This window comes from Crotalus tigris, unplaced genomic scaffold (genome assembly GCF_016545835.1).
Source record: "Crotalus tigris isolate CLP2741 ecotype Arizona unplaced genomic scaffold, ASM1654583v1 scf7180000024471.848039, whole genome shotgun sequence".
NCBI classification, from domain to species: domain Eukaryota; kingdom Metazoa; phylum Chordata; class Lepidosauria; order Squamata; family Viperidae; genus Crotalus; species Crotalus tigris.
Window position 1 is genome coordinate 488,527 of NW_024100642.1, and position 10,530 is coordinate 499,056.

The following is a 10,530-nucleotide window of genomic DNA, read 5'->3' on the forward strand; positions in this document are numbered from 1 at the left end:
TATCTGAGGGGATTTTTAAAGAATGGGCTCAGAAATTAACAGCTACATCAGCAATGATCTGCGTCTATGAATAGACTACCCCCAAAAGACGTTAGCAAAGAAATTATAAAACGTGAGAGAAAAAAAAAATTGCTTAATGTATTAATACCAGAACCAGAAATACTGGGTAATTTTTAAAAAGTATGTATTATAAGGCAGAGAAAACAGTTAAAGTAGAAAAACAAATGCTAAACAAAGAGAATGACTTAGGTCAGGGGTCTTCAAACTTGGCCCTTTTATGACTTGTGGACTGCTGGCTGAGGAATTCTGGGAGTTGACCAAGTTTGAAGACCCTTGATCTAGATAAGGACTTTCTACCATGTATACAAAAAATCTTGGTTAAAGCTCTGAAAATCAAACTAGAAATACAAATGATAAACCAAGAGAAGTTGCTGACAAGAACAGAGCTCAGAGAAAGACAAGTTATCACAGGGCTGGTATGTGTAGGAATTCCTTGTTTGCCTTGTGACCCCCAAGGCTGAATCAATTAAGCAATGTCACATGCTGGAGTCTAGTCGCAGTACCTGCCCACTTGAACACCATCCCTCGGATGGCTGGTCTCCACCCTGGCCAGATTCCTATGCTCTGAAATCCTGTCCTTGGGTTAGAACGGGTGGCAGCTCCTACATGATGTCTCTTTTGCCTTTTAATGGTCGTTATTTCTTCCACTGTTTGAGGGGGAGGGAACTTTTTTTTTTAAAAAAAATGTATTATATGACTGATTTTACAGTACTCTATATACACTAGTGGCCAAAATTGTGGAAACCTTTTGAGAAAAGTGTATTCTTGAGGTTTGATGGCTAATAACAGTACTTTTTTTTGGAGTAGTAACATAAAATTATATATCAATGAAAAGATAATTTAATCAAGAATGCAATGCAACATAGTTTGTTCAACTATCTGTACTGCGTTCTATGAAAAGTTATAGCCAAATAACCAGAAAAAGGAAGCACAACTTGCTTAGGTTGATATCAGGTAGCTTTCCTTCATCTGACTGTAGCCAATGAGCATGAGTGTTTAAGAGAGCCAATCGGGTGTCATCTTGTTTTGGCAATGAGCCAATCAGATCACAGTAGGATTCAGTTATTGATGTCAAGCGGAGAGGAGGACATTTGTCAGTGTGCGATGTGATCGCTATCCAGTTGGTTGGGGTTCTTTGTATTCTTTCGTTGAGTGAGCTTGTAAAACGTAATAAAATTAAAGTCATGGTGCAAAGAGTTGACTGGCTGCCCAGAAAGCGATGTAAAATAGTAGTAGTAAGAGGGAGTCAAGCTATTCTCCAAAGCGCCTGAAGGCAGGACAAGAAGCAACGGATGGAAACTAAATCAAGGAGAGAAGCAACCTAGAACTAAGGAAAATTTTCCTGACAGTTAGAACAATTAACCAGTGGAACAACCTGCCTCCAGAAGCGGTGAATACTCCAACACTGGAAGTTTTTAAGAAGAGACTGGACAGCCATTTGTCCGAAATGGTACAAGGTTTCCTGTCTGAGCAGGGGGTTGGACTAGATGACCTCCAAGGTCCCTTCCAACTACATCATCATTATCATTATCATTATTACTATTTCTCTTGTTTATATGGTATCCCATAAAGTGTTCTCAGGGCATTTTCCAATTTTTTTTCCTTGGGATCAATTATCCACAGGAATTTCAAAGGATGAAGCTTCTTAGATTAGAAGCAAAATAATTTCTTCTTCCTCCTCAAAAAACAGTACCTTTGGGACAATTGTGAGCTGGATGACTGAGAATCTCCATAGATACTAAACCACAGGAATGTTCTTATCTAAATAAGTATAGCTTTAAATTGCCAGCAAGCCTCATCTTACAAAGAAATATTACAGAGTTTAAAAAGGAAATGAAGAGCAACCCAAACGAACCAGGTGCTGAAGTATCTCCCCTCTCATTGAAATTCACAATTTGGGGTTTTTTTTCAGCAGAGACAAAAACACGTAAGGGGCATATAGGTGGCAAAGAATTTAACTATTTAAAGAAAGCCGTGTGGAAAGAATTTTCTCTCGCACTTAATACTAGCCATATTAGAGCAGGCCAAAGGATAATCATTTGGTGGTAACAATGAACATATTCTCAGTTCGGGAAGGTGTATGGCAGGGGTAGGCAACCTTGGCTCTTTTATGACTCGTGGACTTCAACTCCCAGAATTCCTGAGCCAGCCATGCTGAGGAAAAAGGGAGGTTTCCAAGCTGAGCCATGCTGGCTCAGGAATTCTGGGAGTTGAAGTCCACGAGTCATAAAAGAGCCAAGGTTGCCTACCCCTGGTGTATGGGAAAAAGGATCATCATTAACAAAACAACTCATTCTTCTCCTTCACAGTACCTTGATGGAGCTATTCTCAAACATCTCCACGGTCATTTCTTCTTCCTCCTCCTCCTCCTCCTCTTCCCCAACAGCAGGCTCAACCACCATGCCTGGAAACCTCTCACTCTCGCAGAACTGGAGAAAAACGGGGTTACGGCTAGAATTGCGCTGGATCTCAACTCGTAGGATGCCGTCCCGTGGCCATTTATCTCGGACGTGTTCCAGGCAGTTGATGGGGGAACGGGAGAAGGTGATGTGAATGTATGCCAGAATGAAGAGGACAAAGAGAGCCTGAGAGACAGAGAATAACAAATTACAACAGTGCAGCCTCCCCATCTCCCAAGCCTCTCCAAGATAAATATGAACGCTCCATCAAGCTTCCATTCTATAAAGCACTGATGGCGAACCTATGGCACGGGTGCCAGAGGCGGCACTCAGAGCCCTCTCTGTGGGCACGCGTGCCATTGCCCCATCCTAGGCCTTCAACTGGGTTTTATAAAACCTTTTCGCTTTAGGCCTCCGCTGCCATGCGCCCCCCCCCCCAAAAAAGGCTCAATCAATCAGTCAATTTCAACTTCTCACGGGAAAAAAAAAGATCTTGCAAAGTTGAAATTGATTGACTGAACTTTTTAGTCCCACCCAGTCTGCCGTTACCACCGCAGCCACGCCCAGCCAATGGGCCACACACACCCCAATTGGCCACACCCAGCCAATGGGCCATACCCACCCAGCACCCGACGTGCATAAGTGGGTTTTAGGTTGCAGTTTGGGCACTCAGTCTCTAAAAGGTTCGCCATCAGTGCTATAAAGGAACCTGATTACACACCGTGTGTCATATTTTTATTTATTTATACCCCACCTTTATTGTTTTTATAAATAACTCAAGGTGGTAAGCTCCTTCCTCTTACGTGAGGTGAGGGAGAGAATGGCTGGCCCAAAGTCACCCAGCCAGCTGTCAAGCCTAAGCTGAGACTAGAACCCAGAGTCTCCTGGCTTCTAGCCTAGCGTCTCAACCACTGCACCAAAATTATAAATAAATAATAACACAATAAAATATAAAATAAATGGGGGGGGGGAATATAAAATAGTTAAAACTTGGTTCAGTTTTGGTTCTGGCTCCATGCACCCTCCATCCATAATTGCCTTTTCGCACGGACTGAAGTTCTTTCAAAGGTTTTCCATTCTGAACCAGTTTCTAGAAGGAAGACGGCATCCTCCCCTCCTTCCCACCCAGCCCACTTCATTTCTGAGCAAAAGGGTAGAGAGGATTTCTTCCTTTGTAATTCCAGGTACTCCTCAACTTATGGCCACAATTGACCCTGCTAAGCATTCTAAGAATTGCTTAGCAAGATAGTTGTTCAGTCAGTTTTGCCCCATTTTACGACCTTTCTTGCCACAGTTGTTAAGTGAATCGATGAAAGTTGCTAACAGTGAGTAGCATGGCAGTTAAGAGAATCTGGCTTCCCCCATTGACTTTGCTTGTCAGAAGGTCACAAACACCTGAGGCCAGGACATGGCAACCATCATAAGATACATGCCAGTTGCCAAATGTCCGAATTTTGTTCACATGACCAAAGGGATGCTGCTACATGTCATTAAATGTGAAAAATGGTCCTAAGATAGATAGATAGGTAATGGCTGATAGATAGATAGATAGATAGATAGATAGATAGATAGATAGATAGATAGATAGATAGATAGATAATGGATGGATAGACAGATAATTAGATTAGATAATGGATGATAGATGATAGATAGATAAATAATAGATAACATAGATAATGGCTGATAGATAGATAGATAGACAGATAGATAGATTAGATAATGGGTGATAGATAAGATAGATAATGGCTGATAGATAGATAGATAGATAGATAGATAGATAGATAGATAGATAGATATAGATAAATAGATATAGATAAATAGATAATGGATGATAGATAAGATAATGGATGATAATTAGATTAGATTAGATTTGATAGATAATGGATGGATGGTACAGACAAACAGACAGACCTTTATTGTCATTTTTTCCTGTGGGAACAATGGCACACATTGAAAATGAAATTTAGTTACTTGCTCTCAAAGTGTACACATACATAACACATTTAAACCATACTATATACAACATATGTATGGACCTACATCCTTACATATAAGTAACATCTAAATATTATTCACTGTCCAACTTGAATACCTAATGGAAGGAGGAAGCTTTAGAGTTCACCAGGTTAAGAACCATCACTAAACAAAGGTTGTAAATCGAGGACCACCTGTACTCCAGAAATTAAGCCAGCTGCCATGATATGTTTCCGTTCCGCTATTCTGCATCATTAGGTAAAATCTCAGTCAAGTTGAGCTTGATTTCTGGTGACTTACATCAGGCAGTTTCCTTGGCAACAGCTCATAAAGCAGCCCTTGCCACCTTCTGGGATTTTGTTTTACCACCTGGTCCAGTTGTTGGCCCTGGACCTCCCAGCCGTTCTGCACCCAAATATCAAGAGGGGCTGCCCCTGTTTTGCTTTCTACATCAGTCAAGGTCAGCTAGTACTGCCAGATGGCTAGGCAGAGCCAGATTATGAGAAGGCAACTTTAAGATACCAAAAGAAAGCAACAACAATCAGCCTGCTCATGCCCGTTTTCCAAAAGCATTTTTCTTCCTGCTTTACTATGGAAACATGGGTTAGTGTCCTTCTGGGAGAGTAATAAACCATTTTTATAGCCTGGTAACTTTATGGAGCTTTTTAAAACTAACCCACGGAAATTATCTCCTTCTTGCTCTTCTGGGAGTTCTAAACATATCGTGTTAGCTTGTTATAATCCTTACAATGGTCCCCTGTGGCAGACCAATACCACTGCCTTCAAACTGCAAATGAATGAGGCTCTCCAATTCAAAGAAGACAGCAAAACATCTCCAAAACATTTTATGATCCTCAGGAACAAAGGGCTTTAAATTACAGAGCTGTAAATGCCACAGCAAGAAAACACACAGCCCTACTAATTTTAAAGACACTGAGCTAGTCAGCTGGAGAGCTGGTAGCTCGGGTTTGAGACCCAAGTACCGTACAAAGGGGTGAACTCCTGTTACTTGCCCCAGCTCTTGCCCACCTCGCAGTTCGAAAGCATGGAAATGCGAGTAGATAAATAGGCACCACTTCAGTGGGAAGGTAACAGGGTTCCATGGCTTATAGCCACACTGGTCACATAACCCTGGAAATTGTCTTCGGACAACGCTGGCTCCCTTGGCCAAGAAACGGAGATGAGCACAGTGCCCTAAAGTTGGATATGACTGACAGGGAAATTTTTACTAATTAGGTTATAGTAAAATTAAGGCAGAGAACTGAAGAACTAGTAGAACCTTAAAGAAGTTCTTTTAGCCTGGTATTTTCCTGCAATTTTATCAACAATCTGGATATAAAAGTGAAGCCAATCTTTACCAAAGTTGATACTGAGTTTGGTGCATTTCTAACTGCTAACACCTCCGAGCAAAAGAACTAAAACTGGACTAAACATATTCCACAAAGGCATATATGGTTCTATTTATAATTGATATGTATAACATACATACATACATACAAACACACACACACACACACATACATACATATATAAGCATACATATACAATGGTAAGTACATGGCGTGATTGCATTAGATATAAAGAGAGTTTTGAAATGGTAGCTGATCAGAGGCTGAAGAGGGGCCCACAGTGGAGTGTAATTAGAAAAAAGACTAGCATGAATTTAGGAAATATTATAATAGAAACATCACGGGAAGTTACACTTTATTCCTCACAAACTTCTCAGGTACTGCTCTAGACAAACCATTTTCCTTTCAGCCTTAGCTTTTTCTTTCCCATTTGTTAAATGAAGATAATAGTGCCATACTTTTGGGGGTACAAAAGTAACAGAAAAACATGATAGCTAAAAAAACAGAGGATACACTATGTAATAAATATATATACACACACAAAAACATATATAAAATGATACAGTACAGAACATGTACTGCATGCAGAGCAAAACTGAGAGAGATTGATGGTTGAGAAATATGAAGTATAAATGAATAAAAGACAATTTTTAAAGCTTGAATAAAATGAATTCATCCCCATGGTTCTTAAAAAGATTACAGGATAGTCTGGATAACACCTAGCACAAGAAATCAAAGTTAAGCACTGGGAAGTTTTATAAATCTGAATAGATGTATGTGCAGGAGGCCTGTGGAAGAGGTGGCATGGAGAGAATAATCTATCAAGAGCCAATAAAATACTCTCCAAGGGGAAAAAATGTCCCACCCCCCACCTCAAATCTGTAAAGGCTAAAACTTTTTTTTCATAAGCTTTGGTGAGCATTCAAACATTACTAACTCTATTCCAAACCAATATGAAAATATAGAGAAAAAAGGGAAATGTGTCTCCCTCTACCCCTACACCATTACCTTAAGGAGTATGAAGAATTCAAAGATGCGACGGAAAGATGATGGGAAGAGGCGAGCGTAAGTGACAGCCATTTTGAAGAAAAGGGCATGGAAGAGGCGATCCCGAACATTGATGAGAGGGTTCTGGTTGAGATTGCGGACCCCTCGGTTATTGCCAGCGGGGGCCCCACCCACCCCATTATTGTTCATTGGATGATGGGTGTTGTTGGGCTGGTTCTCTGACATCCTGAGTTGGCGAAGGTGCAGAGGGTTGATAGGAATGCTTTCAAAGGCTTCTCTTGCAGTCTTCTCTTAGAAGAGTTTGACTCCAGTTTCCCACATATAAATTTAATTTCAAGGTACTAAGCAAGTCTGCTGATCGGAGAAAGCACTTAAGCAATAAATTCACCTCCCAAACTGGTACAGGGGGAGAAAAAAACCCAGAAAATAGCTATCCCACAACAAAGTAGCCCATAGTCTGAATTAGAAGACAAATGGTCCTTAAATGGATTGACATGAAAGATGCACTAATTTGGAAACAACTAAGAAAGGGTTAGTAGCTCAGCAAGAGGTGAACAGATGGGCGAACTGATCAAACCCCCTATAAGAGTTCTTGATGGTAGGAAGGCAACCCTCAAAGAGGACCTAAAAGTGCTTCAGAGTTAGTTAGGGAAGACAAATAGCATGAGGAGAAGCCAGGAAAAACTGGCAGCAGATTTGCCTCTCCCAGGGGACCAAGGTGTTATCAGTCAAAATGGGGGAAAGTAAGAGATTCAAGGTTAAACAGATCAGGGATGCCAGAACCCCAAAAGTCCAAAGATGGGATTGTGGACACGACTATTCAATTGGCAGAAGAGGGATTCGGCAAGATAGGGAAGGAGGCTGTCAAATCACAAGGGGAGGGGGGGGAATAGGAATTACGTTGGGCAGAAAGAGGAACTTTGCCAGGACAAATTAGAGAAAGGGGACAGACCGTTCTCGGGGGATGACATTGGGGGCGGGGGGGGGAGCCTGCGAAACTTCTATGGTCTCTTTATTTAAACGGGGGGAATTGGTGAACCCCACCAATTTCTAACAGAGGAATCTGAGGCAGGAGGGGGGAAAGGTAAACAAGGGGGAGATGCTCTGAAGACCCAATTTTTCTTGGAGGGGGGAGAAGGCAAAGAAGAGCGCTTTGCAATCTTCTCGGGAAAGGGGAAGGGGGGGGGCAAGCTTCAAAACCGAGGCGCTTAATTTGGGGAAGAAAAAGGGTCGTCAGAAGAATCGGAGAGGATGGAAGTGGGGGGGGAGAAGGCCAGCCCACCAAACTTCAGGGTAAGGGAGGAAGTGGGGGTGACCCGTTATTGAGAGGGATATTTCCCCCCTCCCGCCCCCAGCAAGGGAAGAACAGCCTCGAAGGAGGGAAGAAGAGGAGGAGGAGGAGGAGAGGGAGAGCCCTCACCCAGCCCTTCAGACGGGCCCGGTCAGGAGGAGGGGAAGCAGCGCCCCCCCCAAAGCAAAAAGGGGCCGTTGGGGAGAGAAAGAAAAGCTGGGCCGCGTCCTCTGGCCTCCGCCTCTCAGTCCACCTTCGCGTCCGTCCGGGCCACCGCCATGTTGATAGCTCGCTTCCCCTTTCCTTCCCCCCCCTCCCGCCCCGCAGCACCGATGACGTCAGCCGGGAGCAGGCAGGGCGGAGGAACTCCGAGCGAGGCGAAAAGCATCCTGGGAAAGAAAAGGGGGAACTAGAGGAGCTCGGAAAGGGGAGCGCAAGCAGCGGGCTCCAAAGGGGTACGGTTAAGAAGATTTAAGAACCACTTCCGGTATCTGATTGACAAATAGTTTTTTTTAAAAAAAAAAATCCCAAAAAGCACCCTGCAGCCGCAAGCCAATACCTGGATTGGCAAGTAGGAAAAAAAGTTTTAAAAGTTTCCTTTTTATCTTCCCTTCTTTAACTTATCCATGCTGATGGAACTCTATTTATCGAGTTTCCACCTTCTCAATTAGTATCATATATAATTAGGAGGGTTTTTGTCTAAGGAAAAATCAAAACTGTTGATCTTGGCAGCAATATTATTGCATCGTGGAAATCTTCATTTACGCAAATTACTACTGTGAAGTAGTCACCCTTCACTGGGTTATAGAACAAGGTGCCTTCACAATTGTTGCCTCCTTGATTTCACATTTTACGTTTTGTTCTTACCCCCTTTGAACCTCACATGGAGGATTTGGCCTGCGACGATCCCAAACCACAGATGTTAGATTCCGGAAACGCTTGACATTTTTACTTACCTCTTTGTCCTCATATTTTCCCACCCAATTCCGGAGTTACGCCCCTTGATTTCCATAACCCGACCTTGCCTTTCATCCTCCTTGGAAATACAGTTTGTTCTGAATTTTATAAAATATATATTCAAAATTTCAAGCTGTAGAGAGAGCACAGCTTGTTTTTGATTAGTACAAACCAGATTTTTTAAAAGAAAAATTACATTTGTGCTCATCATATCTTACAATATTACGCAATCATGAGCTTTATATAGCTTTCAAGAGGATGGTTAGTTTGTGCTCGCTTCGGCAGCACATATACTAAAATTGGAACGATACAGAGAAGATTAGCATGGCCCCTGCGCAAGGATGACACGCAAATTCGTGAAGCGTTCCATATTTTGTTGCCTTTTTCTCCTGCCTCCCTCCCTTTTATGACTGTTGCTGTTGTTTCTGTTGCTACGTTTTGCAATGTTATCTGTGGCTTTGGAAAATATTGCAGACATCATTTCATCTCTTCTAAACCACAGCAGCAGCAGCATTTTCAGCTCTCTTTTTAAAACGAAACTTTTGTAGTTTAGAACATGCAGTCATCAACGTGGCGTTGCTGGATTTGACCAATGCATCCTGTTATGTATTGAAATATATAAAGCAGTGTTAAGGCCCTGTAAAGTGAAGCTAACCATTCAGGAGTTCTCAACCTTGGCAACTTTAAGACTTGTGGACTTCAACTCCCAGAATTCCTCAGCCAGTTAACGCCAACTGTTTTGGAGGGAAACTTTGAACATTTATATTCGGGGCGGGCTTTACAAATTTTGTGATTGGTTAAGGCCCTGTGGGGTCAGAGTGCAAATTACAGGAAAGTGCCTGCAGTTCTCCAGTTCCAGTTTGAGTCAATAAATAATGTAGTAACTCTGCTGGTCTGCTCCTTGTCTAATGAAGCCCACTACACAATAGTGGCGACAGAGGTGGGATAGTTGCAGAGGAGAGAGCTGCTGCTAAACAAGACTAAAATCACTGGATGTCAGACCAGATAAGGAGCCCTGGTGGGATCACACTCCCCATCCTGCCTGCAGTAAGACACACTGGAGGCACAGACATAGAGATCTGTCCCCGGGACTCCTAAGTGTAGCACAGCTCCAATCGCAGCAGTACAGGCATTAACCAGCACCACAGGAGCCTCCCCAGAATGGCTAATGTGGGAAGACTCGACGAGTTTGATATTACTCATCCGGAATAGTGGAGCTCATACGTCTCCCGAGTAGACAACTATCTCCAGGCTAACCAGATCACAGACGATGGCCTGAAGGCGGCAACCTTACTACGTGTCTGGACAAGCCACGTTTGATATCGCGGAAAACCTGACTGCACCGGCAAGTATAGAGACTGTGGCCTACGCAGACCTCAAGGAAAAATTAAGGGAACATTTTGAATATTTTGAACCTAAACTCTCAGTCATCGCCCGGCGCCATGCATTCCAGCGACGTGAGCAGAGATCTGGGGAATCTACAGCAGAGTTT

At 42.8% G+C, this 10,530-nt stretch overlaps 1 protein-coding gene and 1 non-coding gene across 3 annotated transcripts in view; one reads left to right on the forward strand and one right to left on the reverse strand.

Annotated features, from left to right (window-relative positions):
* Positions 1-8,384, reverse strand: part of TMEM259 (transmembrane protein 259) — a 34,571-nt gene extending 26,187 nt beyond the window's left edge. For both annotated transcript variants that reach the window (XM_039333002.1, XM_039333001.1), the window contains exons 1-2: positions 6,791-8,384; positions 2,373-2,645 (exon numbers count right to left, since the gene is read on the reverse strand). In XM_039333002.1, coding sequence (XP_039188936.1) covers positions 2,373-2,645; positions 6,791-7,015 — 498 coding nt within the window. In that variant the 5' untranslated portion in view covers positions 7,016-8,384. The remainder of the gene's footprint in view (positions 1-2,372; positions 2,646-6,790) is intronic.
* Positions 8,385-9,307: 923 nt separating this feature from the next.
* On the forward strand, positions 9,308-9,414 carry LOC120303473. Its single transcript, XR_005555468.1, has one exon. It is a non-coding gene; the product is annotated as a U6 spliceosomal RNA (small nuclear RNA).
* The last annotated feature ends 1,116 nt before the right edge of the window (positions 9,415-10,530 follow it).